This window comes from Poecilia formosa, unplaced genomic scaffold, assembly GCF_000485575.1.
Source record: "Poecilia formosa unplaced genomic scaffold, Poecilia_formosa-5.1.2 Scaffold97, whole genome shotgun sequence".
NCBI lineage: Eukaryota > Metazoa > Chordata > Actinopteri > Cyprinodontiformes > Poeciliidae > Poecilia > Poecilia formosa.
In genome coordinates, this window is record NW_006800036.1 from 1,166,353 (window position 1) to 1,193,252 (window position 26,900).

A 26,900-nucleotide genomic window follows, 5' to 3' on the forward strand; every position below is an offset into this window, starting at 1 on the left:
GTGTCTGGGGCCATTATGACAAAAGGTTGGATTTAAACCAGGGGCTCTTAAATCGAGGACAGGTGTCCTGCAATTCGTAGATGCGTCTATGCTTCAACACTACTGAATCAAATGGTTGATTTACCTCCTCAGTATGCAGTCAGTCCAGCTGATGACCTCATTATTTCTGTCTGCTTTTGCAGACAGAAGTAAAGTTGCAGGACACCGGCCCTTGACGCAAGGAATCAATCATAACTTTAGCTTTAGTCGTACTGGATGGGAAACCTCCACAAAGTTTTCTGCAGTTTCTCCAACAGGTTTTCTCCCAGGATTTCTTTCTATTTTAGGAGCATCTTTCCAACAATGGACACTAGCACTATATTTTACAGCAAAGATGGTGTGTTCAGGAGACGTGCAGTCAGCTCTCTGCACCAAGTAGCATTTCACATGTAGGTCAAAAGGTAAAGAGGGTAAATAAAATGACAAATGTGTTTTTGGACAGTGGAGAAAAGTCCAAAGTCCACAATTGTTTTGGGATTGTGAGAACCCACAATCCCGAAGCACACCAAGTCACTTACACCCATTGAAGGAAATTAGGCACAACAGCCACAATTTATTCACTCAACCAGACAATAACTCAAATCTCATCCTCTTACAGCCATCACCAGTTGTTAAAGCCTGAAGAAAAATCTCACCTTACAAAGTGTTTTTTTTTCCCTCAAACAGACAGAAGGACACAAGTGCATTTACAGAAACGGATTACAAATTTAAGCTAAAATGGCGCTAAACTGTGGATTTCAGCTGTTTTTATTTACATAAGCTGAGGCCACTTCAGTAAGCTTTCGTAAAGTAGGCGTGTGATGACGAGCAGAAAAATACATCTGCTCATCTCTTCAAATCTACCTAAATAGAGCTGCACACAATAGACTTAGAAAACACATCTGGTTTCTCTTTTGCTTTTTTTTTTTTCTCACATTCAGTTATTAACAAGAGTTCAGGCACAGGATTTTGGGGTTTACATACATTTGCTTATGCTGAGAGAATCACATTCCTTAAAGACGCTGGTACGACGACGCGACAGACATGAAGGCATTAAGACGCTGTTAGAAGACACATGCAATTACCGACTCGTGGTGGGTTAAATAAATAAGAAAGGTAACAGAGGATAAATATGAGAAAGTGCTTTTCAGTATTGAGACTTTCTATGGCGCAGGCAGTTAAAGCCCAGAGAAATGCGAGACTTGAGAATGAAGGGAAAAACAAACAAAAAAAACCCCCACACATTTAGATTTTTATAGAAGCTGAACAAATGGCCCCAAAATGTAACAGACTCCACAAAATGGCAGCAACTAAATATTTGACAAAAAATTTGAGATCAAGTTAATTCTAGAGGAATAGAACAACAAAAAGCGAGCTATAGGGCATCACCCAGGGTATAATCTGAACCTGAAGGTATTTCTTTTCCAGACAAACTGGAAAAAGAAGATCTGAAAAGAGGACAGTTTCTCCTCCCACCTCAACCTATGCTGCTGGAACACAAGGAATTTGGCAAAAGCTGCAACTTGGACACGAATTTGACAGAAAAGGGAACCAGAAGAGGAAGAAAAAACGAGGTTTTTGTAAAAATTTGCAGATGCAAGAGAAAAAAAAAAAAAAGTCAGTATAGGCACTCGGTAAAGCCATCAGAATCTGCATTGTGCTTGGTTGGGATTTAGAGGCGAGCCGTTGCAGTCTGACGACATGCGGCAGTTTATTCTTGTTGACAGTTCATGTTCCGTCCTGCAGGAACATGCCGGGGAAAGTCGAGCAAGAAAGTCGAGTGAGGCATGATTCAGCACAAACGGCGCCCTCACAGTCTTAAACATTCCTTCAAACGGTCTGCGAGAAGCCACAGAAATATTTGACGCTCCAAGTTGAAATGATGCAGTCAGGTGAAAGCTCAGTCGAACAAAGCTGAAAGAAATGTGGGTTGATTCGTCTATGATTAATAACAAAGGTCTGTTCATGCGACACAAGAACAGAGAAATTAGTTTTACTCGAGACTGCAAGAACAAGGATACGTCTCTATTTGGCCAGAACATTTCAAACCTTCCTCCAGTACAAAACTCTTTGGAAGTCTACATAGATCCCCAGCGCCGTGTCACACTCGCTTCTTATTTCAGACAACATACAAGGGGGAAAAAAAAAAAAGGAGTTCCCCAGAACATGGATCAAGCACAAATTGCAGGAATAGAATGATGTGGTTTTGTTCTTGCAGCTCTGGGTGAGAGAGATAGTTTCTCTGTTCTTGCAGAGCAAGCTTTGGCCGGGCAGGACTCAGAACAAAGTCATAGGGCTTTGGAGCAGAGCACTGTTCAATGCATAGCTTTGCAGAATGTGCAGCAGAACCAAAGGGAAACAGGACGAGGTCTTCTTAACGATTAGCCCAATCTCTGCTGATCTGAGACAAAGTCCTGTGTTTCATGTAGCGAGGACATGTTGGAGAGGAGTTGGATATTTAAAGATCTTAAGTCACTGCAGACTCCAGCTCATTTCACTCCTCGCTCAGAGCGCTCATCATCCACAGGCGCCGTGTTCTTCGCCCCTCCAACTCGCCGCCGCCGCCTTGCTCAGAGTCCGCGGTTCATTATCTCATAGTGGAGGAAGCTCTGAAGTACGAGAGGAATTTGAAGCAGAGGCTCACCACAAAGTACCAGATGTTGCGGGCCATTTGGGACCGGGCGATGAAGATGCGCCAGATGAGAACCATCAGGATGGTGTTGAAGGTGTAGCGGATGTTCCTCAGCCTGGGGGAACGGGTACAGAAACATAAGACTTCATTCTGCTAACCACATAACCCTCATTGTCCACAACATCTTTTTTTCTCCCCTCATTTTTCTCAATTTATTTACTTTTCCTTAAAAACTTGTCATTTGTTTTTCTCCCCACATAGTTTGCATTTTTAAAAGAGGTTGCGACAATCACCGTTTTAGCAACACGTGAGAAAAACAGCAGCAGAATAATTTGTAGCAGAAGCAAAAAGATAACATTTTTAAAAAAATTAACTATAATACATTTTAATGCAACAGACCGACAAAGTAGCATAGAATTGTGAAGTCGAGGCAAAAAGTTTTTTTTTTTTTTTTTTTAATCAAAATTCAATAAGTGTAGCATGCAATTTTTTTTCCAACCCCACTTACACTGATGTCCTTAAGCTCCTCCACCCCAGCTCTTAATAGGCTGCATTTCCATTTTAGTCAAAAACCAAACTTGCCCTTTTAGTCTCTTCTAATCTGAGCACCTCCTTTTGACGACAGTCTGAGCTGTGTCATCAATGCACCCTGCAGCAAATTGCCTACAGGCCTTTAAAAAGCTTTCTTTCAACAATGATGCTTGTGCACTAAAAAGGTCACATCTGGGGCAAACAAAACTAGCAGTGTTGTGTCAACAGCATGTATAGTCTTTAATCCTGTTTCTATTTTCAGATTTGAATCTGACCAGGTTGTCCCGCTTGTTGGTTCTACTTATTTTTATTTATGGCCATCAGAGTACAGGGGTCTTGACAAAAATGACCACTATGATTTTTCAGGTGAGATAAAAGGGATACCCCTGTATCCCTTTTATCTCACAAGTCTCATACATTGAACTTTAGGGTTTCAACATGACACACATTTCGACGTTGTATACTACAGCTACTTGTGCAGATTTACAAACCATGAGCTAATCTACCAGGAAAAACTCTCCCCTGATCCGTCTCAAATTTCTTGGGAGGTTACACATGACAGTCTTGAAACCACTCAACACTTTCCAGGAACTAAATTAAGCTGTGTACAGAAGAAGGTATATGTCTGCACATGCAGGCAGATCCGGAGCCACCTTACTTGTTGAGGTGTTTGCGTGCTGCAGGCAGCCCCGACAGCTCCTCATTGAGGACATATTTTTTTGTGCCCATGCAGTAATTTTCCATGTACTCTGCCCAGTGCAGCTGGCGCACATCAAAGTTGAACACCTGTTCAGGAACGAAGAACAAAAATAACATTTCTTATTATTCATAATAGAGAAATTTAGGTAATATAAATAAACAAAACGAAAAAAAAAAGATGCAACAATGCAGACTGGTGGGAATAAATAAAACATATCCACACTGGTTCCAACTTGTACATGTCTGAAAACCACAAAGGCTTGTAAAAGGCTTGTAACAACGTGCTAAATGCTTGCATTTAGCAAGCATTTGCTAAAGCATTGCCATTTTAAAATACCCAGTATTTTAAAGGTGGGTGACTTTGTTAAAACCACGAGACATTCAGTTTGGCGCTCCTGACAGTCGAATGAGAGTGAACACCATGATAAAATCTACAGACGTGCCTCAGGCCTTCAGAAAGACGACTGGAGCAACGCACGAGTAAGGCACGTCATTCTAAAAGCTCTCACACTTAAATCTGCAACAAGAAATTCAAGACAACCGTCGTCATGTCACGATCTGAGGTGATGAAGGATGAAACCAGGCTGAGTTTTACCGGGGAGTACGACAACCGGGACTTCGGGAATCCTTTTTTTTGCACCATGTGTTTTGCACATAATGTGTCAAAAACTGAGGTACTGAGAGGACAGGTTTGTCAAACCAGAAACGGCATTCCAGGACAGAACCTCAGACCAACTGTGAAACTGAGCTGGAAGCATCATGGTTTGGGAATGTTTTGCGATAACGTGACCTGGCCAACTCATAATCAAAGAATCCTTCATGAATTCAGCTATCAGAGGGTGTGAGTGAGCATAAGTGAACCCTGCAACAATCACAATGAATGAGAAAATACAAATAAATCCACAAAAAAAAACAAAAAGGACAAGATCAATGCATGTAGAGAGCTGGGTCTAGTCAGATCTCTACCCCTTTGAGATGCTCTGGGTTGAACTGAAGCATGTTACACATGCAAGAAAACTTTTCAGAAAAGTCAACTCCTCCATTTGGTTTTAGCTAAATAAAGACTTAATCAGGTAGTTTGACTGAGAGTGCCATAAATTCATGTACTGCTCATGTTTGGGTTTAGCTAAGATCACCTTCTTATCCTCAGGGCTCATGTGGGACAGCAGCATAGCCACGTTGTCTGTGTTCCAGACCCAGGAATGGCTGGTGAAATACTCCAGGACCATCATGGCTTTGTGCAGCCGAGTGATTGTCTTCATCATCCTGTGATACACAATGTGTCATTGAAACAGGGGATACAAAAAAAAACAAAATAAGATAAAGAATGAGACCGATAAATGAACAAAAAGGACAGCTAAGGAAACTTAAAGAGACGGGACAGATCACACGTCTGGCTGTTGAGGAGCAGAGGCAAAAGTCTCAACTTCAAATATGTAGAGAGCAGTTTACTGCTTTGATTTGACTGAGTAATTTGACAAGTGGTTCCAAATAAATGAAATATTTAGTCAGAATATACCAAGGGCAGACCTTCATCAAATAAGCTGTTAGGAGAGAATATACGGTGCCCTCCATGCTTTACTGCACTCCTAGAAATGGCTCATCTGGAGTCCTCACTCTTCAGCTCACCTCAAAGGTTTTCTGCAGCGGTTTGGTCTGGGGGTTGGGGGAAGGGAAGGCTTTTCATCTGGTGAACAATGCAAGCATTTCTGCCAGTTCAGTTTTCTGGACTTCTCAAAAATGCAACCATGCATTCCAACAATGTTTTCAGGCGCCTTGGAACAGACGCAGGCCCACAGCATAATGTTACGTCCCCATGCTTAACAGCGGGCATGAGGTGCTTCTCCACGCATTTCCTTCTTTGTCTCAAACACTTTCAGGAAAAAGGTCATTTAGGTTTAACGTCATATGCTCACATATTTCTGACTGTATGACAGAAAATGTTTTCACTACCAAGTCGAACAACGTGTGAAGAAAGAAGCTGCTGGCTGCTACGGACACAGAGTTCTCCAATCATAAGCTGTGGAGATTTTTTATTTTTTTTCAACTTTCCATAACATCCTGGTCATTGTATGGGGATGTGATGCACTTAATTCTCAGAGTCTTGATTGTCACAGTTCCAGAAGCTTCAGACAAAAGTGATCCTCCAACAGCAGACATGAGGACATTCAGATAAAAAACTTTTACTTGATGAAAGACTTCTAAAATAAATCAATATGCATCAGTCTTAAATTAAGACAATGTTTTCTCCTCTTTCCTGTTTTGGGGAGTGGGAGGCAGAATCAGGCCTCCAAAACATGTCAAACACACCAGAATAGGAAATTATTACCACATAATTTTCCAAGATATTCTAAAAACAGCCAAACATTTAAAAATACATTATGAAAAAATAATTCACAATGTTCCTTTGTCTTTAAATTAGCGCAGAGAGGAAAAACTATTCCATAGCATGTTTCCTCCAACTGGGTAAATCTCCTCAAATTAAAAAGTTTGATTTACTTCTTCTGTTTTTTTTTGTTCCATATCAGATACTACATTTAAGAAGTTAAAAAAAGCATCTAGGAGTGCAACAAAGAGTGGAGGCCACTGTAAGATATAAAGAGCCATGAGCCCGTCAACATACGCAAGCTGTAGGATTTCAACGTTGTTGCTGTTCTGCAAAATCCTCCAGAATTAGAAGCATTGAAGAAAAATTCTCAGCCCCTTCAAACATGAGCTTGGTTTTAATAATCTCGAGTTTTGGAAGAAATGGAATAAAAATTAACTCAACCTGGGTGGCTTGTTTAAAATAAAACCATTTTAAAACAGCAACAATGTGAAAGCTTTTGGAAATCAGATTTTTAAACGATAAAAATTGGCAAATTAAAGGTAGATAAGTGCTTTAAAAAAGACTTTACATTTTTCATTTGATCATTACTGATCAAATGGTTACTCAACATAAAGCCATTTCAGCTGGATCTTTGTTAAACCATCAGTTGTAACACATACGTTGCTTATTCTGACTTTAATTAAAAATATAGGAGAGCTTAATAATAATAATAATAGAAAAATACTAATAATGATGGAAATAGTAATGTGGTTGACAGAATCCCTTCCCCATTGACATCAACAATCAGAAATGGTCTACTGGATTTATTCTGCACAGAACAGGAAGACAGCTTGCATCTCCTTAAATAGCAATAATTAGATTATGCTGATTCATTCCTCTAAATAAACAGAGATGAATATGCACCAAACCCAATAAGCGATTAACACTTTATGCATCATTATCCTCCTGGTAAGTGTAGTAAATCCAGTTGACCTACTCCAACTTCATTTGGTGTTATTTAAGCGATCACAATCCAAGCAATGATCATTTAAATGGGAAAGGTGTAGAAAAGAGCCTTAATTGAATCTGATTCATTTCAATTCAGCCAGTGTTGAAGTAGATCTAAAGCTAGGCTTGTATAATTTTCACAGAAGTGCTGACAGTCCAATCAATTTAACTAATGGAGGCTGACTGAAATGACTCAGATTCTGCCAGTGCATGCAACCGATTGAAAGGAAGCTTTAAACATGCATGAATTACCAGCAAACAGTGGAAAGGAGAGCTTTATTTGCCACCAATGACAAAGCAAATCAGATTCAAAACGCACTTCCAGAAATGGAGCCCATTGGTGGTGCAAGCTAAACTCATTTCAGACACCAACGCACACTTTAGATTGCAAGAAGTCAATTGCCGACGTTGCCACTCGTTCAGTGGCACTGTGGAGGTGTCCGCTTTTTGGATTAGTCAAAAATAATTTCATTTTGGGAGACAGATTGGGCAAAAGAAGTGCGAATTGAGGGCCGCAATAAATGAAAACATCTTTGGATGAAGGGTAGGCTTGCATACAATCCAAATCATGTCATGACAAAGTTCAGACGGCACCCTGAGCTCAGGTGAAGAAGACGCTTTAGAAGTCTTTTGTTCCCTATAATCCAAGTTAGACAAATCAGGAAGGAACGTGAGGAGAACCTGAGGTGAAGGGGGGAGTTGATTGGCAGCAGGAAGAGGACTATAAAGTGTGGGAGGGGTTTGTGGCAGATGCGATCTTACCGGGGCTTGTGGCCCATCAGTGTGAGATAGCCGTCATACAGCAGGGCCGGCAGGGTGTGGCTGACTGTTGTCCAGTACTGATTAGTAAAGGGGTTGGAGCGCAGATTGACATTGGGCCTTCTGAAGGCCTGCTCTAGGGGATTGTTCTTGAAGGTCATGTTTATACAGTTCTCTGTAGGAGAGAGATACACACATGACGGGACATGGAGGACACAGAGGGATGAGATGAAGAAGACGCATTTCCTCCTTTTAGAAATAAAAGCCGGTCCCGATTGTCAGGTCGGTCTCTGCCAGCCTGCCACTTTTTTGCACCACCACATGAGACTTGATCTAGTTCCAACGTGAATCTGCAAACCTTACAGCATCTCTGAGCTAATATTTTAGATGCCGATGAAAACACAACTTTAGCAGCAAAATGCAAAGAGTGCAGAACCCACAAGCACCCTCTTCTGTCCCCCGAGAGCCATGGGTTATACATTCCTTGACGGCAATTGAACTTCACAGAAGCAATAAACACACATACATCAACACTGCAGCTACGATGTTAGGCATCTACGCTAGGAAGAAAGTGACAGAATAAAGCAGCAAAAGGTGTGTGTACGTGAAATTACTATGACCGTTAGAAAAGCAACAGCTACGGCGCATCCGAGCAGGCGACTGTGACGAGGTTACCTGGGCTCTCGTCCAATCAGCCTGAGGTACATGTCGTACAGGAAGGCCGGAGCCTTGTGGCTCACGGCAATCCAGTACTGATTGATTAGGTGATTGGATGTGAGATTAACATTGGGCCGACGGAAGGCCTGTTCGAGGGGGTTCCTCTTGAATGTGGATATTACATGGTACTCTAAGAAGAGAAGGTTGTTCAACATAAGGGAACAAGGACCAGTGTTAATGTGTTTCACACATTCTGGCTTCAGACCTGAAAAAGATATTCGCTAACTGACTTGATTCAAGTTCATTCTGACCTGAGCAAAAACAATATTAAGCTGCTAAAATATGAGTTTATTTCTAAAAGACACTAATATTTTACAAATTTACCATGTCCAATACCCCTAAATAAAATTCAGTGCAACCATTGCATTCAAAAGTCAGCCTTGTTAGTGAACCCATGTTTAATTTAACATTACATACAAAATGTAACTCTTTTGCCAACCTCTGTGTGATGGGGAACAAAAGGATCTTCAAGGATCTTGAAATAATCGGCAATAATTTGCTGGGTCGACGACTGTTTTTGCTGCTAATACACAACTGTTAAAAAAACATTTAAATGATAACTTTCGTCCTTTTGTTTTATTGTTCTTTATAGAATATTTGAAAATCCTCAGTGGAACACGGAGTATTTTCAATAAGAGCAAGAATTTGGATGCACTTTGGATTTTACAATATTTCACAGAAAATTAATGTGCGACTCTTAAAAACTTTGAATAATTTGGATCCCATAACCTAGCAGCCTTCTTGGTAAAAGGAGACCGTTAGCTTTCTTTTTCCTATTCCTTACTATGTCTAGCACAATGTAACCTCCTATATTATGGATAGAAAATGAGTCCATCAATTTGATAAGCCGAGAATCAGAAACTGACCTCTAGATAAAACCAAGCTCTTTTATGACCCCTAATTTCTGGGCCTTCTATTAGAGATTGATTATATATAAATAAAAAAGAAAAAGTTTTACATTTTCTTCTCATTGTGTTTGATGATGCAAGACTGTAATTATTACACATCTAGAAAACACCATATTTCATCCAGACCCACAAGTTTATATTAATCTGTTCTGAAACTTTTATTCGTTTTTAATGATGAGCAAAAAATCCCCCTCCTCCCCCATTTAGTTTTCCCCTGTGTGAAACTCAACATGATTTTAAATTTAGTAGTTTAGTTTATATTCCTCACCAAACAGTCCAGTGTTTAAACATTTGGAACCAAATCTATGTCAGCATATTCTCAAACACATGGGAAAAGGTTGTGGACATGCAGTGCTAACATGCACTTTCTGTGCAACTCACCAATCTAGTCATGGATTAGCAAAAGCTTCTGGTTTAGGTGTGGCAGGCAGTGGATTACAAATTACAATAAGGTTATGCCATTAGAGGCCTTATTTAAAGACACCTTCATTGCTTAAGGCTTCACACAGGCTGCATCAAAAGTGAAATGGTATATAAACACATCATACCGACTTCGCCCCAGCGAAACGGGTTGATCCCGCCAGTTGTGCAGTTATACACCAGGATGCTTCTAGGCCTGCAAAAAGGAAGCAACTACTTTATTGCAATTCATGTGAACAACAACCTGACCAGATTACACAACAGAAGTGGATGATTTTAAACCTGTTGACTCGCTGCGATCCAGAGAACCAAGCTGCCGCTAGAGTCGCGTTAATGACCACATCCACTGGGACCAGGTCAGCCACGGCATCATTAGATGCCCTCATCGTACGCAGAATCCCCTTTCCAGCCTGAAACAATGAGATGAAATGATCTTAATGCAAGAGAAAAAGGTTTAGTTGAAAAATATGATAAATTATTGCTTTGCGGATTAATGAAGAACGTTGATGCGGTCGGCTCTTACGTTCCTCCCAACAGGCTGAGACGCTTCCCAGGAGGAAGGATTCCCAGGATTCATTCTGGTGTGTCACACCAGGATTCTTCCTGGTGTGACACCACCAGGATGAAGTCTGACCACAAAAGTTGTTTGAAGTACTACAATATCCGCTACGTCGTATTTGTCTTGGTTCCGTCAGACTGTCCCATGGAGGCTGTGTCTACAATCCAGTAGCTTGATATCGTCAGAGTATCGATGTTTACATGAACGGTAATGGCTGATTTCATTGCAAAGTGTCTTTCAGTGTCCTAATAAAGCCCTATACAAGTTTGATGTAACCAATTACACAAATTAATTTTAACATTATGTCATGTTTTAATCCAGCAAGGGTTTTTGCAAAAAGCTTTATTGATGCCTCATTGTTTAATAAGAGCATTGATTTTATTACTTACTGCGATAAATATCCCACTGGGTCCATTGAAGTTGTCAATCCAGCCCTGAGAAATGGATAGTATTAGAACTGAGATAATTAAATAACCAAATTTCTTTACATCCAACTAATTTACAAGAGGAACTATGGATATCGTCTTTCTATATGAAAACCATTTCATGTAGGGGAAATAAAAGATAATGTAGGAGGAAGCTGAATACATCCCCTTTAAAACAAAAAAGATCTGGGTACAGCTTCAGTGACAAATTCTTAATTCTCTTGAGTCGTTAAATTATGCCCTTTTTTTACTGGAGGTCTACCAGCCGCGGCCATCAGTCTATACACTGCATGCATGTACAGACAACAAAGGCTTGATCATCAACATCTTGACGAAGCTCTGAGGAACAGCCAGGCCAGAACAGACACCGATGCCTTCTTTATGCACAAGTCGCATAATGATGAAACAACATTATGTTTAAGCTACCAAAACACCCTTTTTTAACTGCATATTAGCTTTTCTGACAATAATTTTTTTAGTATTTACTTGTTCTTTGGCACAATTTCAGAGTCGCTGCTGATTGGTGCTGGTCATCCCTTTTATAACTTACACATGGCTCCATTTTAGGCTCAATTTATACATTACTCTAGTAGGTTGGAAGGTTTTCAGAATGCATTCAAATTTAAGCGTTTCGAATGACTCACGGGGAACGGCTCTTTCCAGCTGGCGCCAACAATCGAGGGTCTGACGATGGCGACGTTGAGGTCTCCAGCCTCCTGCTGCACCAGATACTCAGCCAAGGCTTTGGTGTAGGTGTAAGTGTTGGGGCGCTCTCCAATAAGCTTGGGGGTCAGTGTTGCTACCAAATCGTCGTCCATCCAGCTGAAGGCAGAGAAATAAGACATACCTGGGATTGAGTTTCGATTTCTAACATCTAGGAATGCTAAACGCACTAAGAATAGTAATGGGGGGTTAAGCTCAACTACCAGAATTATGAGGAGTCTGACGCAGAGTTATATTTTTCTTGAACCAAAGCAAAATCAAAAATGCTTCTTTGGTTTCATCATTAACTTTACACGTTTTACAAGTTAATTCTATACTTCAATGCCTTGGTCTACAGAGGACATTGTGTAAACTTTTGTTCTAAAATAGATGCAAACACACCATACAACATGAATCCAGTTTACATACAAGATTCATTATGAATAATGATCTAATATCCCACGTCCTTGTACCCCAGCTAATAACAGCAATGTTACCTTTGACTTAACAGTCAAACTTTATAAAAAGCTAATTTATCTTTTGAGCACAATAAAAACTACTGACTTAAACTAACTTGACCTGCCAAACAGGTTCTTAAAATAATTAAATGCTTCAATACAATGAGCAAAGTTGCTTTTAAAACATCTGCATAGGACAGAAATGTGCTGAGAGCTTATACCACAGTTTAGCTTGGAGAAAATAAAACGGTTTTGAGCTATGACGTACTTTGAACATGCAAACAAAGCCACTTTGCACCACTCTAAAAATAAACACTAGCACTAAGCCGGAACAGGAGATGGGACAAAAATGGAGAAAAGGGCATTTGATATTATTATGTTCAATTTTGACATATCCAGCCATCATAAAGTAACTCTGCTTATCTACATAGTATAGGTTTACTAATGACGCCATTCTGTCTCCATTCATCAAATTTATTCTTAAAGTTGCACTAATATATCTGAAAAGCAGTGAGTGATGCCGTCAACATCGGTGCTACAAAGTAAAACAAAGCTAAAGTTGGCCAGTTCACAGCATCATGGACTTTTGACGGTCACACGGTACATTCCATTTTGCTTTAATCTGCATAATTGTGCAGAAACTTACTCAAGAGTGTCAAGGAGTTTGCGGTAGTTTACAGGAGGCGGGTACACGACTTCCTCGATGACCTCCCTGTCACAGTGGGCGTAAGCTGTGGAGACGTGAATAAAGACCTCCAGGTGCTTCATCCTGTGGGCCAGCGCCAGCATCTTCTGTGTGGCCAGGACATTCAGCTGGATTGCATCTCTAAGACACAGAAAACAAGCGTAGGCAGAGATTCAAGCATTTTCACTGAGTTTTAGTTTAAAGACCGGGAAGACTGAAAAAAATTACAAAAAAAAAAAAAAAAAAATTACATTTAAAATTATGAAATTAAGTCAGTTTTCCAAATCGCGACTACAACATACCAAGGAACAGTCCAGCTGTACCAACAACATCACTCAAGATCTGTGCAGGCTTTAAAAATAAAGTCAGAGAAAGTAAAAAGATGCTAAATTTATATCGGCCAGCTTTTTATTGATGCTTTCTTTCGATGACGTTGTCCATTCATGTCAACCAAACATATTTAGAGTCTGAATATGGAACACCACTCCTCTTTAAGGTTTGTTTATGTCCAAAATACATGTGAAATTATTTTACACAAACAATGTGATGTTGCCTCTGTTCCCAAAATTATAAATAAATCACTGCTTATGACACAAAGGCTAAAAAAAAATTTAATATTCTGAATGCTGACATCTTCCTAAATATTGTAGCGTTTTTAGCTTTTAAGAAAGAAATCTGAAATTGACAAAATATGCATCCGCTTTTAAACTGTCAATCTAAAATCTGTAACAATATTCACATCTGTGCGTCATTAATATATTTGAATCTCACCTTACTGAGGACCAGCTGGGGGGCTTGAGGCCAGATAATACAAAATTATGATTATAGCAAAAACGCCATAACATGCACTAAGCTACACGCAAAAAGAAAAATGGAGCATTGTTGTCTGATGGAAACAGAATTAGAAATCTTATAACTATTATAGCTAAACGAAAAAAAGAAAAAAAAATCTATGTGAAGTCAGAAACCAATGTGTCATTGTGTTTGGTTTGCAAAAATCAAACAACCGTTTGTAAAGATCAGCTTTTTAAGACCCCTAATTGGAGGAAATGTCTTTAAATAGGTATACACTCAGTTTCTTGTAAAGATTGTGTGGGAAGTAGAGCTCAATAAGCAGCTGTGTCTTAAATTCAGCAGAAAAAGGAAGGCGTGCCAGGTGTTCTGTTTCTGTGTACTGCAAACAGAAGGTACGCTCTATCAACACTGGGCTGAAAAGAGCCAAGCCTAGAAAACAGTCGAAAATTACACAGAGTATTTGCCTCATGAAAAGGTAAAAAAAAAAAAGGGAGAGAGGAAAAAAAAACAAAGATCACTCACTTGAGCGGCTCATTGAAGCGGATTGTTGCGGCACAGTGGAAGACGATGTTGATGTTTTCAACCAGGATGCTCTGATCCTCTTTGCTGAGATCAAGCTCCAGTACTGTGAGGTCACTGTTCACTGCTGTGATTTTCTCTGCAAAGTCTGGCTGCTCTGCTTGCAATTTTTCAAACAACTGAGACAAACAACGAAATGAAATGTGTTACAATGAATAAAGAAGTTTATTATGTCTTCAAATAAAAAAAACAAAACAAACAAAAAAAGAAACAAAAAAACAAAAAGCTTAAGAAAAAACAGATTATAATAACGAAACTGCATTTTAAATGTATACTGTGATAAAAAAAAGTAGCACAAATGTCCTTAAAGAGACATTGCAAACAAATATTTATATTGAATGAAAGGACAATATTTTCCCTAGATGTACCCAGTTCAAACTCAGAAATGTGACACACTTAAATATAAGATATGTATATTTTATGTACATATCTTTTCATTTTTATGGCATTGACTCAAATCCAAAAGTTGGTTTCTAAGAAAATGGCAATGTTAGTTAAAAAGAAATACATTCTAAATACAGTCTGAAGTATATGCATACAGTATTTGGTTGCTGCTCCTTTTGCATGAGTCAGCTTGCTTCAAATGGTTTTTAGCTCATTTTGTTGTTGGCTTTAGCATTTCACTTGATAATACTCTATAAAGTTTAAGTATGGACGTTTCTTACTAATGGTCCGATTAATCTTTTATGCAGTGTTGTCACATGCCAAATCCTGCTTTAAAATGAAATAATATTCACACAAGAACTTTGCATTATAATCTTCTCAAGGCTACAGTTTCCCCCCACTGCTTGGTCACTTCTGTCCTACCACACTTTTTCCTTCCACTCAACTTTCCTTTATTGTGCTTTGTGAATATCGTATCCTCCAGTGAGTTACCCACTATGTGCAGGGCATCAGTCAACCAGCAGTCTGGGGCTTGTAAGTTTCTGTAATTTCCTTTCTTAGTCTTGTGTAACATTTTAAATTGAGATGCATTCTGAGAATTTTATTAGTTGTAACCCACAATAATCAATTAACAGAAAAGTATATACTTGAAATCACTTTTTCCTTAATGAAACCACATAATGTAGACATTTATTTAATTTAAATTTCTGAAATAAAAAAGTTTCCAACAATATTCATTAAAAAAATAAAATAAAATAAAAATGCATCTTGCCACTGGTGTTAACTCAGTTTCAAATAATTTACTGTTCTTCTGAATTTCTCAGCTTTTCTGAATGCTAATTTTAGGTGCATGTACCTTTCTCCTTAAGCAAGACTTGTTAGATATTGTGAAACTTTTGATGAAAACATCTAAAGTCATCTTTCTGCGATGAGGCCAATCTCATCAGTGTCTGCAGTCTTCTTAAGAAAGAGGAAGACTCAGCAGAATTACCCTCAAACTTCACTTTAAGCAACTTACAAAAGCGCATTCAAAGTTGACCTCTAAATTTCTTTCCCGACTTATGAGACGTGCAATGCAACAGCTCTGTTATAAGGTTTTACATTCTGATTATTTAAAGTAAGTAAACAGAGTAGATGAGTAATAGATAATATAAACTATGACGCAGTTTAAGGAAGAGTTTCCGCTACAAACACAATTAGACCGTGTTCATGTATTTGGACACAAACAAGTGTAACAGGCTTTTCAGAAGCTCCTCATCTCCCTCAGTGACAGCCATTCATTATGGTTTCTGAGCGCCCAGCACTCACCTTGCAGTTAATCATGTCGGCTACGCGGGCTTGAGGGCTCTGCCCAGCTTTTGACCTCACCATTACGTAAACGGTTTTGACCCCGGGGCAGGACCTCAGCAGCTTCTCCAGCAGAACCTTGGACAACAAACAAGAAAATTGATTCATTTATGCTCAAACTGAATTTGGAACAAGTTATTCAGATTTTATCCAGTAACATTCATGCAACGGTTGGAATTTAAATGAAAAAGAATTACAGCAATCAACAGTGATTGGCTAGACTTTAAGCGCTAAACTCTGGCTAGACCACAGCGACAATCCTGGATAAAAGTTCACCATGTGACGTATAGATCATTTTTATTTCCTGTGTCTTTTTTTAATACTCTATTTTCTATTAGCTTAGTCTTGTTCAGGCAGCTAGTGCCCTTTTCTAGCAGCAGACATGGGATATTTAGCACACCATTTAGTATACCAAGTGACACTAAGGTCTTAAAACGTTTGTGTTATGAAACAAAAAACCTTTTCCATCTCCATTTCTATAACATAAGAGTCATTTTCATGCTTTACGAGATAACGTGCATAAACTGACTGAAGTTGTTTCTGGCTTATTGGAGCATTGTGTAAGTCAGTACTGACCCCATTTTTTTTTTTTTTTTAGTTTAGTTGACATTATTCAGCTAAAAATAGACCAAACCACTTAACCATTTGTCAAAGGACTAAAAAAGAAAAAAAAAACCTTCCTGACATCATTAACATTATGTTCTTGCAACTACGCACACATGAACTGTTCACCTTGCAAAAAGCAGAAAGGAAAAAAAACAAAAAAACATCTATTTTGTCTTATTTTATTACTGATGCTGGAGAGACAAAAAAAAACAAAAAAAAACAAAAAAAAAAAACTTCCAAGCAGTAGTTCAAAGTTCAGCCACATTTCACAAGCCAGCTAAACCTCTACTGTACCTTTCCCATGAAGCCTGTAGCTCCGGATATCAGCACATTTTTCCCTGCATAGTATTCTGGGATGTTCACCATGATGACGGGAGAGCTGCCTTTGCGACTTCCTCAATGACACTCCACCTACACAGTGAATTGAACAGTTAAATAAACACTTAAACGAAGCACTTAGCAGAGAGCAGAGAGGTAACCGACTGCTTTGTGGACCCAATGTCAAACATAAGGCTTCGAGGGATTGCTGAAGGTTGTCAAAGGTTGCAGAGAGTGGAGTTATTTTTATATGAACCTCCTGCACTCTGTCAGGAACACATAGCTGGATTAGGGACAAATTTTTCAGTCAGGCTTCATATGTGTGAAAAAAAAAAAAAAAAAAACTGAATTTACCCCCCTCAATCCTTTCCTAAATCAAGAATATTGCAAAACAAAACATATGACTGACATTGTATTCATGCACAGTCGTGTTTTCAAACATATCTGTATATGGACATTTAGTATAAAATTCAAGAAAAAGACATTTTAAGACTGTTAAAATATACAGTTCCTGGTGTGGAATAATTTAGCCTGCACTGAAATTTATTCTTACAATAAAACTAAAATTGCACATGTTCGGAACGTCGTTGCTCAGCTTTTTGAAGGTGGTTTGCCCTGTTAAAGTGGGTATAAAACACCTTGGTGATATTAAATGTCTAAGGCAATGAGTTTAGAGAGGGAATTAAATGGGTACCAAAATAATTTGGTATTAGCAATTCCAATGCACAGAAACTAGTCAACAGTTGGAGGAACTTCAAACAACTGGAAACCTGCCCAAGCAAGTTCCTCCAGAAAGTAGACCACAAAATGATAAAAGAAGTTTTCAGAAACTCTAAAACACCGTCACTGGACTTACGTCAGGCTCTTGCTATAGTTGAGCAGTCAGATTGAACCAGAATCAAAGATCAGGACTTGAACTCATTGAGATTCTGCGTGACAACAAGAGACATTTTAATTACAATTAAATATTTTTACAAAAGTACAGATTAGACATCAATAAAAGAAAATTTCTTTTGGGGGAAAAAAAAAAACTTTAGAGTGTACCGATTTTCTTCATGACTAAACCAGAAATTCTACTCAAAATAATTTCTTTCAAAGTCTGAAAACAAATCGTGTGCTCACCACATTTTTATCTAACATGTTTATCAAAAGACAAAAACAGCAGCAAATAATTTTTTTTTCAAAGTTAAAACAAAAAAAAAAAAAAAAGAGAAAAAGCTCATCATAAAGCTTATCACAGCAGCTGACCTCTGGCAGTCGAGCTTGGAGCCCGCTCTGACATTAACTGTAAATATGAAAAGGCTTATCAGTGGGATTTCATTGGATTTAAAACACAACCACTTTGTATGTACAATTACAGGCCATTCTGTAGATAAGACATCTAATCATTTACTGAGGAGACTGCCTTGTGCAAATTGGTGGGGCTGAAGTGTGCCACAGCATGCGTTCAAACAAAAGGTAAGGCAAACCTTCGAAACCAAAGTACGACCACACGGTTCCATGTAGTCGTTGCTTAACATAAAGAAACATGTCTCCACTCTGGCTCTATCTAAAAACTTTGTTTATTGTTTTTATGTTCTATTGGCCTTTTTATTAGATAATCTTTGTCGAAAATCAACTTCATGTCTATTAAGAAATCTACAAAGAAAGACTTCAAAGCTGTCATGCCACACTAAAACATGCAAGGGAAAAGTTCTTTGAGGAAACCATAACAAAAACATTAATGCTCAAGGTTTATTTGCAACAGCTGACGGGCTCACAAACCCTCCTGTGACTGCATCTCCTGAACTCCAATCTGACACAGCCTGGAATGAATTTGCCAACTACTTTACAGAGAAATAAAATAAAAATAAAAATAAAGGGTTAATCTGCACAAATTCACCAAATCCAATATCAAAGTATGACCAAAAGTAACAAATACAGAAAAAAATGACCCCATTGGAACTCTTAAATTGTAAAAATGTAAAAATATTTATATGTAAAAAAAAATCTAAAATAAATAAAGAAAAAAAATTATGTGCTTGAAAATGATTTACTAATCTGTTTAAATTCAACAATGCACATGCATTTTAAAATGGAAGATCATCAAAGCATTGACCTAGTCATTTAATTTAAGTAGTTATGTGGATGGGGACAAAAAAAAGAGGTGGTAAAAAAAAAAGCTATTGAAATAAACGCCAAAACTGCAGCCTTGAGATGATTGAAAAGCAAAGTCTCTTCAAGAATTCTGGGAAAATTTGAACTTTAAATGCACTTTTACGGGACATCTGGAGTCCTAAATGCAACACATTAAAACTTAATAAAATAACTTAATAAAAAAGGAGAACATCCTCCCACCATCACACTCATTTGAAGGAGGCTGGGTTATAATAGCTTCCTCTTCACAGTTCAAGCTCTCGTCACAGTTCTCGCCAACATAAGTATGCTACTCTGCCCTAAAATGAGTGCGTCGACTTCTCCATTTGACACATGACTGAATTTCCGCATTTAATTCCCTTTTGAATACCAAAGCTTTTCACTTTTATCTACTACCCATCAGTTTTAAAGCACTATGGGGGTTTGTCCTGTATACATCAAGCATGACAGCCTGCAGAGCAGTGGGAGATAAAACCAGGCAAATCGTGTCTGATAAGTGGCTGTGACATGAGACTGGTTTTTCAGCTCCAGTGGTTATAGTTAAACGGTTAGCACGATGGTATGACATTCGTTTTTAAGAATTATATTCATTTACAGCACTTTATTCATAAAGCAAGAGAATACTCTTTTTTTTTCCCCACCGCACCACATGAAAACACCTTTTGTTTTTATCTACAGTTTAACATAATAAAGACTTTACTGGTGGCTCTAAGAAAAGGTCTTAGAGCCACCTTTTCTGTAACGTTGCATTACAAGTCTGTAATGCAACGTTAATGCATCATAATCATAGTTGAAAAGGTGTCCAAGTTCTCATCTTGTCTAATTTTTCTTTTACTGCAACAGTTGTAAACGTTGTCTATACTACAACCTCCTAAATAAAATACCAACCTTTACTCAACTAGAGTTGAGTAAAGGCTCATTAGAAAACATCTTTTTAACCTTGAAGCTCAAATTTTTAACTGTCTAACTAAAGTTAGACAATTTCCTTACAGTGCATTTTGAATAAGACATTTTGTCTGCCAACCAACCATAAAAATCCACTAGACTATGTAAAACATCACTACAAGGCATGCCAAAAATCCCATCCCACCTTTTTTGATCGTTACATTTGAGCAATTCCCCCCCGGCCCCTCTCCTACGGTATCTTCAAAAAGCTAAGGCAACTGATGCAACCTTCCAGAGTTCGTAACATCCGAGATTTAAAGCATCAACTGCATAGGAAACAGTTTTGAAACTAAATAAATTTTGTGCAAGATTCCTCCATCGCTCTGTATGCACCGCTTCTGCTCCTGAACAACAGTGGATTATAATTATCCAACAAACACTAATTATTAGTGAAAGAGGGGACATTAATGCAGCATTTCATGCTGCTATGACAACAGCTCTACTACGGGCTGCGTAGGCTTGGCGACTCTTACGTTACGAAACGAGGAACAGCTCTGTGGATCCCAGCACAGTTGAAAGCTGCGGATGAATCGTTTGCTGCATCGCATCGAGTGCCAAGCGGCTCGCTCCAGCTGAGCGCCTGTCGGAGCGCCGCTGCGACCGCAGCCAAGCTGAATACACAACACTCAGTCGAAACAAGCTAGACAGCAGGCCCGTATCACAACAGATAATTTTTTGTTTGGCAAAGAACAAAAATGAAAAAAGGAAAAAACAAAAAAACAAAAAACAAACAAACAAAAAAAAAAAAACAGCAGATGTTGGGCCAATATTAGAAACGTTTTCACTTAACAGTTTGACCTTAGAGCCCTACTTTTAGGAGGTTTGCATTAAATGTTTCCTTGGTTTCATTCATGGTGCAGCAAACCTATCAGCAAACACCACCATGTTGCCACAAGTGATCCTTACAGCGTAATTAAGTAAATAGTCTTTTTTTTTTAAAAAGTGTGTAGAAAGGCTCAAAAAGTACACAGCTGGCCCTCCTGAGGTGGAGCGACACACTGAATACATTTCCTGTGACATGTCAGTTTAAATTTCCATAGCAACCTCTGCCCGTCTGCATCCAGTTTCCTGATAGCTCAGTCGCCCTTAGTGCTCCTGAACGCATCACTTGTCCCCTTCTCATAAAATGAGGAAAATTCCAGAGCGTAGCGATTGTTGATTGAGTTTTGGAAGCACAGCAATGCAAAACAGACAAGCAAAAAATTCAGTTTTCAGCATCAACTGATGGGTTAATAGTTGGGCAACATGTTTGTAAAGTAAAATAACTCTTGACATTCTTTGTTGGTTCTACTTGATGCAAACACAAACTCTACTTGTCGTAGGGAGTCAGCCTGTGCGAGAGTTCGGCTCACCTTTATGGTTTGTGAAAAGCTACAGTTTGGCTGCTAAACAGGCAAGAATTAGTAGTTTGGATCAAACTACTAAAAGGTGAGTAGTTTGATCCAATTAGGTACATAATTCAACTGTATAAGAAGAGTTTTTATTGTAATCCTCGCTGTTTTTAGGATGATTCTGGAACAGCATGATACTACCACTGATATAAGTGTATATATATATATGCATTTCAGCATTTTATGGCAGATTCTTTAAGACTATGCTACCATTCACACAATGAGGTTTTTATTGAAATTTTAGAAATAAAGTTCATTAGAAAACATCTTTTTAACCTTGAAACTCAAATTTTTAAATGTTTGGCTCATTTTAATGCTATCCTTCATTTTTTTATGCTTTAAGACATGCTTTTCAGTTTTTGCTCTGCATTTCTTTTTTTTTTTTCTGCTACACTCATTACTATGACAGTTATTTTGATAGTTTGCATAATCCACACTGTCGTCTAAAACATAGACAAGACCTGGGATAACAGGTAAAATTGGGGAAAAAAAAAGATTCAAAGTTTTAGAACAAAGATATAAATATGCAGCTATAAGAGAGGAGGTGACACACTATGGTATTATCTATTAATTGTCAGTGGAAGAAAGTAACACTTTAGTTTTCCCGACTTCGACGCTTCTCCATCGTATTCACCTTAGCTGACAATATTTTTACACTAGTGAACACGAGGGAACTGGAGAGAAGAACTTCTGCCCCACCATGCAACCCAGTTCTCCATTAACAAAAGATGGCATATTTTAACAAAGCGAGTTGTACGCGACGCTAGAAAAGTTCTCGTGGGAGCCGTTGCTGCAGCAGAATTCAGGTTAAATGTTAACTGTACAGTCTGATCGACAAAAGTTAGGAGTCTTCTGCCTGCACCATTTGTTGGATGATTACAAACATTCATTTATGGATTATTTAAAGATAATGGAACAAACAGCTTTCATCAAACAATCGGGATCTTTATGACCATCTGAAATCGGCGACACATTCTTTAGCGAGACAAGAAGAAGAGGGAGATCTTTGACATTTGTCAATAATGGCTTCAAAAAACACTGGAGCGAATGTGAGAGGACATAAAGGTTTTCATTTCCTAGTGTAGTAAGTCAGAGAACAGAGGAGGACACCGTCATTTTTCCAAACTATTAACCAAAATCCAGTTTAAGTCTGTTAAAGATCATTTGTAGCAGATAAGATTTTCAGACTTTTCTCCACTATGATAGCCCCTTTTCAGCTACTACTGGAATTGAATATCCCTTCTGGAAAACATTCCCTCAGATGTCACAAGATCTTTGCAAATCTGAGCTGTAGAAATACAGCATTTTTGCATTATTAGCATACTATATGTAGTTTTTTTTTTTTTTTTGTCAAACATTCCACTGTGGGTGTGTACTCATCTGTAATAAACTAACAAGGTGTAATGCGTCTTTGGCAGAGACTATTGGTACTTGACATACCGTGCAGTTGTAACGCTCACTCTCAATGCAAAGCATAACGGTTACAGCTAAAGCTTCCCCCCCATCCCCCGCCCCAACGCTCAAAAATTTTTACTTTACAGGAAATGGTAATTGATCCCAGTTTAAAAGTCATAAATTAGGTAGGATTTCGAACACTCGGGCTAAAAACTGCTGTTTCTCTTTAAGGTTAAGGATACTTGGTACATGTACAATTATCTCTAAAACATTGAGGAAGAAAGATGGGATGGGGGCCAAGTTCCTAACCAAACCCTTCTGCAAATAGTTCCTTGTAATCTTCATGAATTTTAACTACAACAACACTGACAGAAGAAACTGTCAACATGTTTAAACAGAGATCTCATCGTCACAGAATTTCTACATGCCTCTCTGCAAACACCAGTTGTGCATAATAGAATTTGTAAGATTATATTGACAAACGTATATGTATGCTTTAATGCATGACTGATTTTAGCAAACAAAGCTGTAATCTTAGGCCAACCCGGGACCCAGCCAGAAGCTTCTGCGGCCTTTGATCAAGTGTCTGTGAAGAGGCAGCAAGTTGATCCCTGATGCTTTCAGGATAAATAATTGATGCGATGTGGTATAATGACTAAATTGGGCACTTGTGGAATAAAGAGTTTGTAAATAGACGAGAGGTTCCATAAGTGGTCTCAGGAGAGCGATTCCACTACTACAAAGAAATAAAGATACCGAATGATTGTTTTAATTGGACAAATAAATGCAGGAAAACTCAATGTGCCATTTTAAAACGGGGAATGTTCTGCTTTGAAAAACAGAGAAGTGACAGCTAGGCCAGTTACAGGTACAACAAAGATGGACCAAAGTTTTAAAACGTGCCAAAAGTGCTTAAAATTATTCTTAGTACTGAACCTAAAAGTTCACGGTGCTTTTTAATGAGACGCCAAAGAAACTGACATACAAACAGGACTTTTCTCCAGCGCTATGGAATAAAACAAAGCTGCTTTCTACCAAAACTGTCACACGACGCATTGTGCTGATGTGTACAGTTCTTTGTTGGGAATAGTTGTATTAAAATAGCCTCCGCGTTTAAACAGAACCAGTTTGACAAGGTTCGTCAGAAACCACGAGTCAGAGTCCCACCTCCATCTGGTTGCAGGTCCAGCTGGTGAGGAGTGTTTAACTCTAAAATGTATTTTATGCTGCAGATTTGCATTGCCTTTAACTCAGCCGTCTCCGTTTAACCTTCCAATGTACAACTTTTTATATTTTTAGAATAGTAAAAAAGATTCAAAATTTTGTCGTGTGAGCATTTCAAAACTACTAAACTTAGAAAAACAAATTTGCCTGGGCTCATGTATGAAAATTAAACATTTATTTTTACTCAGGGGGGGTTTCATAAGGTGAAAATCTCCCAACTGATAACACAGCCATCTACTTCAATTATTTGTGATGTTGCACACAAAAAAACAAAAAGCTGCCCAGTGACAGCCAATTGATCATTGATTGAGCACCACAGAGAATGGCATGTTCCCTGTGCAACAGCATTCTTCATCTTAGTCACGAATGTCGACCTACTCCCCATGGTTCCTGCTTCAACAGCACATCTTTCCAGATGACTGGAGCAGACTTGTACTACAGGTCAAATCATTCTCATGAAGGCAATCAGGAAATCTGTATTTCTCAAGCACTTTGTCTTATCTTGTCCCACAGTGCTCATCCGTTTCCTTTTCAACATACTGCCATTGATTTCAATGAATTTAACCTAACGCGACTGACCAACACAAAGCAGCTCTCAACTGAAGGGCGCAAGGCTTTTCTATGCGTTTTAACTAATTGTAATGGATAGTGAGCTATTTAAAATAAATTGTCTAAATTATTTAAATTTGTAGACCATGTATTGTAAATTATTTAAAGTGAATTTTCTAAATTAAAGATGTTGCAGATTGTTTAATGATGTTTGGATTAACAAGCACGGTTGGTATGTAGTTTGGTTTGATGAAAGGTACTCGCACTAAGGAATGGGGGTTTTTGTGTGTGTTTGTTTGCATGTACCTCATGGGCTGCTGTAGCTAATGAGGGCAGGACTACAAAAGCTGGCAGAATCATTGTAATGAATGATTTTAACTGTCAAGATGCGCTTGACATAACGAAATCAACACTTAGTGTTCCCCACTGAAAGCAGCGAGGTACGTTTTGTTTTGTTGTTTGTATTGTAAATTTCTGTTTTGTACTCTAATATTTGTATATACAAATATTAGAGTACAAAACAGAAATAAAACATATAAAACACATATATGTTTTTAGTTTTCACAGTGACTGTGGTGATTGTGATGATCCACATCAAAGAAAAATAAAGAAAACCTTGAAATCACCCGTTGAGACTGCGCAAATTAATTCAAGTGCTGGGGAGCAGCTATACTTAATAACTGAGTAGTGTGCCACAGTCAGGCGAGCCCTAAATCTAATTATCTGGCATGCATGCAAAACACACCATCGTGTTTGTGAAACAGTGGTAGCGGCCTCTTGCTGTAGGGAAACTTCTCAGCTGAGACAGAAAAGCCAGTCTGAGAGGATGGCTATACCTCAACAAGTTTGACCAAAAGAAAGATATTTTGCACAAAAAAATGTTCTCTAGATGTGACAATGTGGTAGAGTCGTACCCCAAAAGGACCTGCAAATTGCAACCAAAAGTTGATTACACAGATTCTTGACTTGAAAGTGGCTGTATTCGAATGTGTGCCAATTTGGTTGGCATGCCTCTCACAGCATTTTAGAGTTGTTGCGTCAGAAATCTTACAGCGTTTCAACACGTTGGTAAATGATGGCGTAATTCTCGATGTATAAAAGGAGAACTTTACTTACGTCATAGAAATTTACTAAAATTGTGGGGTGGAATTATAAATTGGGGACAAAAAGTAAATACTGCAAACATGAAAACAACGGATCCCGTGATTCTAATTACATACAGCTACGCAACATCCTTATCACGACCAAAACTCGTTGTCCATTTCTACCGCTTTAACAGCCTGTAATCACATTACTCCAAAGTGAGGAGTGGCGAAGAAAACTCGATGAGCTGAAGCTAATTACATGAGCACCGAAACACTGAAACCAATTATATCTTCCTCATTTCGGTGAAAAAAAAATAGTAGGAGTTAAAAAAAAAATGAAAATTTAGAATATTTCTTAAAACCAGCGGAGCTGTGACTTCTGCTAATGTGAGGTCGACCTTAATCAAAGGAACTCCAAATTGCTCCACATATTTGCGTATTTCCCACAGCGTAGTATTTTAGCCACCCCTCCCTCCTCTTCCTCCTGTCGCATCTTCTTCCTAAAACACGCTCTGGTGGTAGCGGCGCGAGGCATTAAGCCCTCTGAAAACCGGTAACAAGTGTTTCAGCCCCCGATGAAAAGCCCCGTACGGCTGATGGCGGCGACATTTAAAGCATGTACGTACCCAGAAAAAACGGGAGGTCGACTTTTTTCCTCCGGTTGGAAACGTGGTGTGATCCGCGAAGAGGCGGAGTAACAACGAGCACCGCTAAGAGGCAGATAGAGTAACCAGACTCGGCAGGAAGCTTGCAGCATAAATAAACCGCCGTGACGTCACCCGGCAGCGGTGTCCGACATAGATGTGAAAAAGACGATGTCTCACTCCTGTTTATTTTATTCACAATCTGTTTCCCCTAAATAAAACTACAGAGACCTCAGCATCTTCAACTGAAGTTTGATTTACTATCTTAGACAGAAATGCGGTGAACAAAAAGTTAATTACATAACCACGTTGGCTCTTTTTTAAAGCTAAAACCTTTATTTGAAATACCTCAAAATAACTAAACAGGTGGTTGCACTGGAAAGTAGGAAATATAAGGATTTAAGACGAAATTCCAACAAGTCCCCCAGACCATTCGTATCCCTTAATCCTACAAATGATAACACTGTCTGAATTAAGCGCCAAGAGACATAGGGACAACGTGATGTGATAAAGTCCACTCGTTCAGAAACGCAGTTAAGAACTGAGACCAGGTTGCCAAAGTGAAGGAAAGAGGGGTGGCACAAGTATTCACAAAAAAAATACATATAGTTAGTAAAATAACTTCGACTGAGGGCTGATTACTTATACTTATACTTAGTTAAACGTTGTTGAT

At 38.6% G+C, this 26,900-nt stretch overlaps 1 protein-coding gene across 3 annotated transcripts; it reads right to left on the reverse strand.

Moving 5' to 3' along the window:
• Nucleotides 1-562: 562 nt before the first annotated feature.
• Nucleotides 563-26,340, reverse strand: far1 (fatty acyl CoA reductase 1). Of its 3 annotated transcripts, none has more exons than XM_007558570.2 (14): nucleotides 26,210-26,340; nucleotides 17,715-17,787; nucleotides 16,835-16,951; nucleotides 15,896-16,012; nucleotides 14,147-14,322; nucleotides 12,791-12,970; nucleotides 11,629-11,806; nucleotides 10,949-10,993; nucleotides 10,283-10,410; nucleotides 10,129-10,196; nucleotides 7,959-8,130; nucleotides 5,017-5,146; nucleotides 3,840-3,967; nucleotides 563-2,765 (listed from the first exon to the last, which is right to left on the reverse strand). In XM_007558570.2, the coding sequence occupies exons 3-14, from the start codon at nucleotides 16,904-16,906 to the stop codon at nucleotides 2,606-2,608; spliced, it is 1,554 nt and encodes a 517-aa protein (XP_007558632.1). In that variant the 5' UTR covers nucleotides 16,907-16,951; nucleotides 17,715-17,787; nucleotides 26,210-26,340; the 3' UTR covers nucleotides 563-2,605. The 3 variants fall into 3 exon arrangements, with proteins under 3 accessions (XP_007558632.1, XP_016530064.1, XP_007558631.1); XM_016674578.1 differs by lacking the exon at nucleotides 7,959-8,130 and adding an exon at nucleotides 8,631-8,802; XM_007558569.2 differs by lacking the exon at nucleotides 17,715-17,787.
• Nucleotides 26,341-26,900: the final 560 nt, after the last annotated feature.

Coding starts and splice junctions, on each gene's coding strand:
- far1 (XM_007558569.2), bottom strand. CDS start 16,906: ATGGTGAACATCCCAGAATACTATGCAGGGAAAAATGTGCTGATATCC. Junction 14,323..15,895: donor CCGACATGATTAACTGCAAG/GTGAGTGCTGGG, acceptor TGTTTGTCTCAG/TTGTTTGAAAAATTGCAAGC. Junction 10,411..10,948: donor CCAGTGGGATATTTATCGCA/GTAAGTAATAAA, acceptor TCATTGTTTCAG/GCTGGAAAGGGGATTCTGCG.